The 9,381-nt window shown below is 41.3% G+C and overlaps 1 protein-coding gene across 1 annotated transcript; it reads left to right on the top strand.

Moving 5' to 3' along the window:
- Positions 1-740: 740 nt before the first annotated feature.
- On the top strand, positions 741-4,861 carry CHRAC1 (chromatin accessibility complex subunit 1). Its single transcript, XM_043979764.1, has 3 exons — positions 741-996; positions 3,445-3,571; positions 4,160-4,861. Exons 1-3 carry the CDS (start codon positions 850-852, stop codon positions 4,318-4,320), a joined length of 435 nt encoding a protein of 144 aa, XP_043835699.1. The 5' UTR covers positions 741-849; the 3' UTR covers positions 4,321-4,861.
- The last annotated feature ends 4,520 nt before the right edge of the window (positions 4,862-9,381 follow it).

The raw sequence follows: 9,381 nt of genomic DNA, 5'->3' as shown, positions 1-9,381 counted from the left end.
GTGGAGGACCCGTTTGTAGACTGCATTCTCAAGGCGTTTAGCCACAAACGGAAGAAAGAGATGGGGCGATAGCCAGCGGGGTTGGATGAGTGAAGAGAAGGGTTTTTTTGATGACTTGGGTACGTCATTTCTTTTGGGGGAGGGGGGGGCTGTTTCCCCAGCTGTTAAACGAAGGGGTTGGACTAGATTTCTAAGTCCCCTTCTAACACTAAATATTATTAAAGTCTTACAAAAATCATCTACTCTTTAAAGACAATATAAAAATAGGTCCGGGCCTTTGTCTGGATGCTTGGTTCTGTTCTTTTTTGAATTAATTAATCGATGTCTCGCTTCTAGGGTCCTTTCCAAGGCGGAAGTTTTAGAATTTGATGTAGTTGGCCATGAGGCCGGCACTCCTGCAGGAGCTACAAACCAAAGACGATGATGATCCTACGTCAGTCCGCTGGACTGACTCTCCGAAATCCATATTTAGATGTGAATTCGGACACGAGCTCGCGGAACCAAGAGAAACGTGGACCCAGATAGCGAACCATCCACGCGGGTCTGATGTTCTCCTTCCTTTACCGAAGCCACGAGAGCAGCGGCGCAGAGCATCATGGGACTTGTGGTCACCTCCCTCGCACCCACCCCTTGCCGGGGCCAGTGGTGCCGCCTCTAGGGAACTACGCTCCCCATAAGGCAGCGGGCCAAAAAAGACTCCCTTTCAATGAACTTTATTTGTCAAACTGCCCTGAGGACATCTCGGAAGGGGCGGAGGCCGCGGGGGCCGCGGCTGCGGCTGCGGCGGCAGCATTAGTAGTAGTGGCGGCCGCGCGGTTTCTGCCGTTGCTGCCGGGCGGGGGCGGCAAGATGGCGGACGGGTTTGGCGGCAAAGAGAAGTGCAGCGATCAGAGACTTGTCTCGCTGCCGTTGTCTCGAATTCGCGTGATCATGAAGAGCTCCCCCGAGGTGTCCAGCATCAATCAGGAGGCACTGGTGCTCACGGCCAAGGCCACGGTGAGTCGGAGGAGGGAAAAGAGGAAGCGAAGGGGGAGGGGGAAAGGAGGCGGTGTCCAGGCTCCCCCCAACGGCCGCGTCTCGCGCGCCACCCCCTGGAAACCGCGGCGGCCCCGCGAGCACGCGCTGCCTGGCCTGGCGCGAGCAAGAGCACGAGCACGAGCACGAGCACCCAGCCCGTGCCGCTGGCCCTCTGACCTCAGTCTTTCCGCGCCTTAAAAAAACTATTTTTTTTTTTAAAGACGTCCATTGGGTCTCGGAGAGGGCGGAGCCTTGGCGGGGAACCATCCTGCAAGGAGGTCCCTGGAGTTTTCAGTCTTGTTTGCGTGGGTGCAGAGCTGTGGGTCCTAGGGGACCTCAACTGGTGCTGCAATAGACCAGCCAGTGCCGAGCAACACTAGACACCCTTACCCCGGGTGGAAAAAAGCAAGGGGACATGAGATAACTGGGCCCGGGAGAAGTTCTCGGTTCAGAATATTTGCCAGCAAGTCGGATGGAAACAAAGTTGCTACGATTGGTTCTCTTTGATGAGCTAAATTCTAGGAGGAGAGATTTAGACAAGGTTAAGATCATTTTAAGCATAAAGATGGTTAAGTAGACATTGACATAGATTAGGAAGGGAGAACTCAGAGGATACTGAGGTTTTAAGGTAAAAAGCTTTCAAAAAATTCAGCCCGTTTGAATCAATCCATGAGATTTTTTGTTGTTTTTGGTGGGGGTGGGGTGAGTGACCTTTACCTGCTGAGATCTCAAGTTTAAGGTTCTGCTCTTCCTCAGCCCAGATTGGAAGTGCCCTTGACTCTCCTGGCCAAATGCAATTTGATACATTGCAGCTGTGTTATGTCTTCCTTAGAAATTCTATTCCAAGGCACTCGGCAGAACGGAATGAATCTAGAGAACAAATCTGAATTGTAGAGTTGAGAGAAAGAATGTACTTTTCCGTGATTGTGAACCGAGATTGGGCCATAGGGCTGGAATAAAAAAAAGCAGAGACAGAGTGTAGACATAGAGAGCTCTATATAGAGATGTAAGATTTTCACGCTCTTTACAAATATTATCTAACTTTGTCCTCACAACCCTGAGAGGTAGGTGCTCTTTTTATTCCCATTGTACAAATGAGGAAACTGAGGTGGTCCTGTCCTTATATTTACCCTGCAGAACGGTACCCTAAATTTACCTTAAAAATCCCATTATGCTCTGCAATTTCTGTCGGTGTCTGACAATCTGTAGTTTTAAGATAAGCTTCCCATGTCCAAACCCTTCCTGCTGTAATTGTGTTTTCTAACTTTACAAGGAGAATGAATTGTAGTGACTTTATATGTAGTGGTTGCTTTATGAATGCTCGATCATTCTAACTGCTTTAATCTTCCTTAAAATGTATCTCAGCTTTAATGATCACTTTTTCTCCTCTGAACTATTTTCCTTTTAGTGGGTTTCAAAACTAAACACTAAGTGCTTGAGTAGTGTTGAATAAAATAGGTTTCACAGTGTTTTATGCTTGTTGACCCAGTATCTTTAAAAAAAAAAAAACTAAAACTAAAGTATTTCCAAATTGATTCCTAGACAACTTGTAGTCTTCTTGGTTGGAGCTTTTTGGAGCTTGTCATTGCTAATGAGTTCCTGTTTAATTTTGTCCCGTTGCTGCCATTTCTCAAGATAGTCATAGGGTTTATTCACATTCTTGAAGACCTCACCATGTATGTTTGGGCTAGAGACTTTTTCCAGCTCTTTTGCCATTGTTATCCACTGAAATCCAGCAGCAGCTGGAAAACAGGGGAGCTTTGAGGAGTCCTTCCTTTTATTAGGCTACTAGATTTAAAGCCAAAACACTTAATTACCTCCTTGACTGAGAAAGTATGGGCTAGACAAGCCAAATTGTGGGGGAGTGCAGCACAGTTCAGGCTGGTGCTTTGCATCAGTTTAAGCGATATTTTTGTCTATCCTCAGCATGGAGGAGTTGAGCTGGGAGCAAGAAGTTTGGCCAGCTTTACAACTCCCAACTCATTGGCTTCATTATCTGGTTTGCAGTGGTGTGAATTACCAGAACTTCAGATAGACCCATATTCAAATGGAAGGTAACAAAATTGCATCTCTAGAGCCAAATGTAATTTTTCTGGGGATAATCTACATGACTTTTCTCCTCCATTACTATAGGTAATCATTGGCTGAATTTCTGATTCATTGCCCTGTGTTTAGTCAATCATTGATAATAATTGACAAAAGTATTCAATCTAAAATAAATTTTTGTGGAGTGACCATTTGCTACCCTTCTCTTAACATCAAACTGATGACTACAATGTAATGTCCTTGTACCTTCTGTAGTAATCTTAAAGCCTATAATGTAATTAAAACTTGAAGTTATCTAAACTTAGTATGAATTTAAAATAAGCACTAATGTAAAGTACCAGAATGTTTCCTGAATTTTAATCTTTTTCCATCTTGTTTTAGGAACTTTTTGTTCAGTATCTAGCCACTTATTCCTATAAACATGGCAGTGGAAAAGAGAAGAAAGCACTTATTTACAGTGACTTATCAAATACTGCAGAAGAGTCGGAAACCTTTCAATTTCTTGCAGGTACTTAGCTTTTGAACAGCCTGTAAACATGTCTGGTAGTTTACTGTTTGAGTTTCATATTGCAGTTATGAAAATAGAACCTTTCCTGATTGAGATTGCCACAGGTTTCTAAATATAGTCTGTATGCAGGTAGACGAGCACTTGGCAGGTTTGGCAAACATAGCAGGTATTTCATCAGATTGGGGTATTCAGCCCCTACTCAGCAGACAAAGATCAAAACTAGGCTTTGCAGTCCTAGAAAAAGCAAAGTTTTTGCCTTTTGTGATTGGATGGCATCACAAATTAAAAGTATTGTAGTTCTGTGTCCACTATTACAGAGTTGTCCAAAGGTAGTACATATCCTGTCTGTATTTTAGAAGCAGTGAGAGCAGCTTGCCTAGACATTTAGTGCAGTCTGCAATGAGTGATAGGCATATCTTTTAGCATTTGTTTTTCTTATGTTGTTTTACAAATGCTTACCTTAAATTCTTTCACTTTTTACAAGCTGATAGAAATGGGCATACTTAGCAGGAATTGGTAGTCTTTGAAATTTGCATTTGTGGTTGTCTACTGCAATTATTTTGCTGATACCACAATTTTTGTTTTAAGATATATTACCAAAGAAGATTTTAGCCAGCAAATACCTGAAAATGCTTAAAGAAGAAAAGGGGGATGGTGAGGAAGATGATGACGATGATGTCGACAATAATGATGAGGAAAATGAAGATGAAGATGATGATGAGAGTGAGGATGAAGAAGCGGAATCTTAAACATAAAAGGCAACACTTTATAATTCACCTAAATTGTGTTACCAGTCTTACTTCTGGAGTTGGTCCCCTTTCTCCTAAATTAAATACAGAGCTGTTAAATTTTATCCCCACAAATTTTCCATTACTCCCAATAGATTACTTTTAGGATAGAATTTTATATCCATCTATCCACTTCAGCCTGAGGAGTAAAACAAAAGCCTCTAATTTGCATTACATTTCAAGGTATCACTAAGCTATATATTTATTCTAATATCTTGTCTGTCTTATTTGACATTGAACTTCTACACCCTTAAGGGAAACAAACATGAAATGCTTATCTTTTTCATTAATTGATATAGATTTAAGTTCTAGTGATGGTAAATGTAAATTAATATATGTATATTATGAAATTATTTCACTTGTGGACCACACTCATTTTCAGTTGAATATGTAGTTTATTTTCAGCTAAATATGTAGTACATAGCATATTACATAATAATTTCTGTATAGCAAGAAATTTTTACTGTTTGATAAAAGAGTGCTTATTTTTTTTACTGTAAAAGATTTTTCGATTCTGTATTTTTAAAAAATTGTACATAACTTTCCCACCAATAAAATGGTCCAAAAATCAGAACAGCTCTGGACTACTGTCATAACTTGCTTCATTTGATTGTTTTCAGAAGGCTCACTTGCTAGAGAACCCAAAATGTAGAATCAGAAATAACAGGATTTCTAACAGGTTCTGTTGGGGAAACTTTAAATCCTGGTTACAAAGGACACTAAAAAATGTCTTTAAAACTTGGATCAGCGCAGTGATCAAGTGCACGATTCCTGATGAACCATGCAATACTTTTCCTGACAGAGAGGTGATGGAGTATGTGCAGCATGAGACATTTTTTGGACACTGCCAAAGTAGGAATTTGTTTTTCTTTGTTATGCACAGTCAAAACAAAGCTTTTGTTTTTCTTTTCTTTTTTCAGTGGAGGAAGGAGGGAAAGAGAGGAAATAGGTTTTTAGAAATTGAAAAAAATGACAACTATTTCTCTCTCCATTGTCAGAGGTTATGAAAGGCCTCAAGCTTATATGCTGAAAACAAATTCTACCAAATCCTCTCCTTTCCAATCGAGCACAAAATTGAGAACTACACACACAGGCTTTTTACATGTTGTTGTGCAGTTTTCAACACATGCTTTAGTGCTGATGTCTGTATCTATTACATTTAATTTAGGTCATAAATTCCTAAAGAAGAAAAGCTCACGTTTTTTGTGTAGCCCCCAGGATAGTACTAAGCCTTTATTATTTCTACCTTTATGTTACGTCCCTTACTTGTCATTTGCACTTTAGCCTTCCTCATTCAGGCCCTCATCTTACATTTGTTCTGTATTGGCTTCCTAATTAGTCTCTTTGCTTCTGGTCTCCTTACTCTTCTTTTTTTTGGGGGGGTGGGGGGGCGCGGCGGCACAATGAGGGTTAAGCGATTTGCCCAGGGTCACAGAGCTGCTAGTAAGTGAGACTGGAATTGAACTCATGTCCTCCTGAATCTAGGGCCGATGCTTTATCCACTGCGCCACCTAGCTGCCCCACTCCTTACTCTTAAAATACATGTCACTTCCCTGTGCAAAAAAAAAAAAATTAACTTTCTATTGCAAAATAAATTCCAGACTTCATAAGGTGTAGTATTCAATGTCTTCCAGAAGCAGGTCCCTAATACTTATAGCCTTTTCCCTCACTATACCCTTATGTGAATCCTTAGCTTCAGCCTAAATTGTCCCTTTTCTACAACAATATCACCTTATATGTGTAGAGTTCTTTATAGTTTACAGCATGCTTTTACACATAAGGTCCGTTCTGTACACCCAACTCCCGACAAAACAGACTCAAAAATATATCTCCAGACTCTAGATGCTAGATATCTTGCATTCCCCTTGCTCAGAAGGCCCTCTTAGATTATACATTGCCATATGCAAGTCCTATCCATCCTTTAAAGGAGCTCAGTCCAATTTAACCTAACCAATTCACAAAGAATAGCAAAACACTAGAACCCAGAGCAGAATCAATTGTCCTTTAAAAATCATCTTCTCAATCATCCCACTGTGTTTAAACTTGAGGGTGGGTTGAATTGAAATCTGTATTCTTGTCACTTCCACCCATTTACCTTGGTTTCTGTTTCACCAGTACAAAGTCCTGGTTGTAATCACCTTTGCAAATAAATACAGGATGAGAGAAGCAAGCTTAGATAGTTTGGTTAAGATCTGGGAGTTGTAGTGGATTGCAAACTTAATGAATCAGCAGCATGAGGTGGCAGCTGAAAAGAACCTAATGCTACCTTGGGCTACACTGAGAAACAGCTTGCAGAAATAAGGTGATAAGGTTCCTCTGTATTCTGCCCTGGCCAGACCGTATCTTGAGAGCTGTTTAATTCAGCACACTGAAAAGCTAGGCACTATGCAGAAGGCAACCAGGATGCCCAGCAAGCATCTGTTGAAGGACTTGGGAATATATAGGCTTGAGAAGGAGAGAAGGGGGAGAATAATAGCTATCTTCAAGTATTTGAACAGTTTTCAGGTGGAAGGGGGATTCTACTTGTCCTGGTTGGCTTCATAGGGAAAAACCAGGAGCAGTGTGAGGAAGCTGCAAAGAGGTAAATGGGCTAAATATCAGGAAAAACTTGTAAACATTTACAGCATTGGACTGCCTTAAAAGGTCATGGGTTCGGGGCAGCTAGGTGGCACAATGGATAGAGCACCGGCCCTGGAGTCAGGAATACCTGAGTTCAAATCCAGCCTCAGACACTTAACACTTACTAGCTGTGTGACCATGGGCAAGTCACTTTAAAAAAAAAAAAAAAGGTCATGGGTTCTCTCCTTGAGAAGTCTTCAAGCCAAGGCTGGATGTCCACTTGTCAGATATGTTCTAAGGGGGAGTCCTTTCAGCTATGCATTGAACTAGACAGCCACTGAGGTTTAACAATGGGGGAAACACTAATGTGTTTGTGGTCAATGGAAAAAGAAATAATGCAGAAAATGAAGCTAGGGGAGAAGAGATTATTCTGATCAGGCCAATTTGCTGGAGAAAATGGAATCAAGGGGCAAGAAGGGCTACTTCTTCAGTCTTTCTGACATAGTTTGTTTTATTTGTTTTTGTTTTGCAGAGCAGTGAGGGTTAAGTGACTTGCCCAGGGTCACACAGCTAGTGTCAAGTGTCTGAGGCTGGATTTGAACTCAGGTCCTCCTGAATCCAAGGCCAGTGCTTTATCCACTGCACCACCTAGCTGCCCCTGACATAGTTGTTCTTGAAACTGGTAAAGCACTCCAAATATGGTCTTATGAGATCAGAACAAAAGGAGATTTATGTAATACTTTATTGTAATCATTAATAGTATGACATAAAAAATCCTGGACTCTAGGATTTCTAAACACAATAAACCTATGATCCTATGTTCATATTAGCTTTTATACAATCTGGACTCAAGAGGTATTGCCATCTGACCAGCTATTGGACTTCTGGACTTGGTCATCTGTCCTTGTGCTGCAATAATCAATAAATGTTTGTTAAGCACCTATTAGTGACAGGCACTATGCTAAGCACTTAGGATACAAAAAGAAGTAAGGCAGTCCCTGCCTTCAAGGAGCTTACATTGTAATGGGAGAGACAACATACAGATATATAAATAGATCTCAAGCTATATACAAGATAAATAGGAGATAGGTAATGGAGGGAAGGCACTAGAATTAAGAGGGGTTGGGCAAGTGTTCCAGTAAAAGAAGGGATTTCAGTTGGGATTTAAAAGAAACCAGGTTACTCAGCAGCTGGTGCAGAGGAGGGAGACCTTTCTAGGCATGGAGGACAAAGAAAATGCCTGAGATGGAGCATCTTGTTTGTGAAACAGAGAAGAGGCCAGTCTCAGTGGATTAAAGAGTTAGAAATGTGGAGTATGGTATAAGATGACTGGAAAGGTAGGAGGAAGCTAGGCTATGAAGGGCTTTGGATGCCAAGCAGAACATTTTACATTTGATCCTAGAAGCAATAGGAAGCCAATGAAGTTTATTGAATGGGGGGCTTGCACTTGTGCTTTGGGAAAATCACATTAGTGGCTGGAAGGAGAATGGACTGGGAAGGGGAAAGACTTGAGGCAGGCAGATCCAAGAACAGGCCTGCGACAATAATCCAGGTGTGAAGTGATTAAAATCTATCAGAATGGTGACATCAGAGATGAGAAGGGGGTATAAAGGCGAGATGTGGCAAAGGTGAAATGGACAGGCTTTGGAGAGTGAGAAATAGTGAGGAATATAGGCTGACCCCTTGGTTGGGAGCCTGGTATTGTTCTCTATAGTAATAGGGAAGGTCTATGTATGTGGGGCTGGGTATGTGTGTGTGTGTGGCTGGGGTGGGGGTGGGGGTGGGGGAGAAGGGAGGGTCGGGGTTTGGGACAACTTGAAAGGGCTTAGGGGAAAAGATGAATTCCAATTTGGACAAATTGAGTTTACCCCTAGGTCTGTCTACCCTGTAGCAGAACTCCTACATATTATCTTCCTTATTTACAATGTGAGCTTCTTGAGAGCAGATGGTTTTACTTTTTCTTTGTATCTTTAGCACTTAGCATGGAATTTGGCACATAGTAAGCAATAATAATAGCTAGCATTTATATAGTACCTACTGTGGGCTGGGCGCTGTACCAAACACTTTACGAATATCTCATTTGATCCTCACAATAACCCAGGTAGGTAGATGTTATTGATTATCCCCATTAACCAAGGAAAATAGAGATTAAGTGACTGGCCCAAAGAAATTCTGTTGGTAAAAAAAGTACTTAATGATTTTCCATTACATTGACCCTCACATTATTGACACCATTGACTCATTCAGTTTTCTGTCGGGAATACCCAGTCTTTTTCATGGGAACTGCTATACGATACCTCCTTCAGTGATTTAAAAAAACAAAACAAAACAACCCTTGGACTTTACCTTCTGTCAAGTTTCAATGATTGATTATTTCTTTCTCTAAAATCCTATAGTACTGTTTGAATCACATATCACAGATTACTTTGTTTTTTGCGTATGTCTGATTTTCCCAACTGACAA

Source organism: Dromiciops gliroides, chromosome 1 (assembly GCF_019393635.1).
Source record: "Dromiciops gliroides isolate mDroGli1 chromosome 1, mDroGli1.pri, whole genome shotgun sequence".
Lineage (NCBI taxonomy): Eukaryota > Metazoa > Chordata > Mammalia > Microbiotheria > Microbiotheriidae > Dromiciops > Dromiciops gliroides.
The sequence above is the reverse complement of the archived record's forward strand: the minus strand, read 5'-3'. Positions and strand labels throughout refer to the sequence as shown.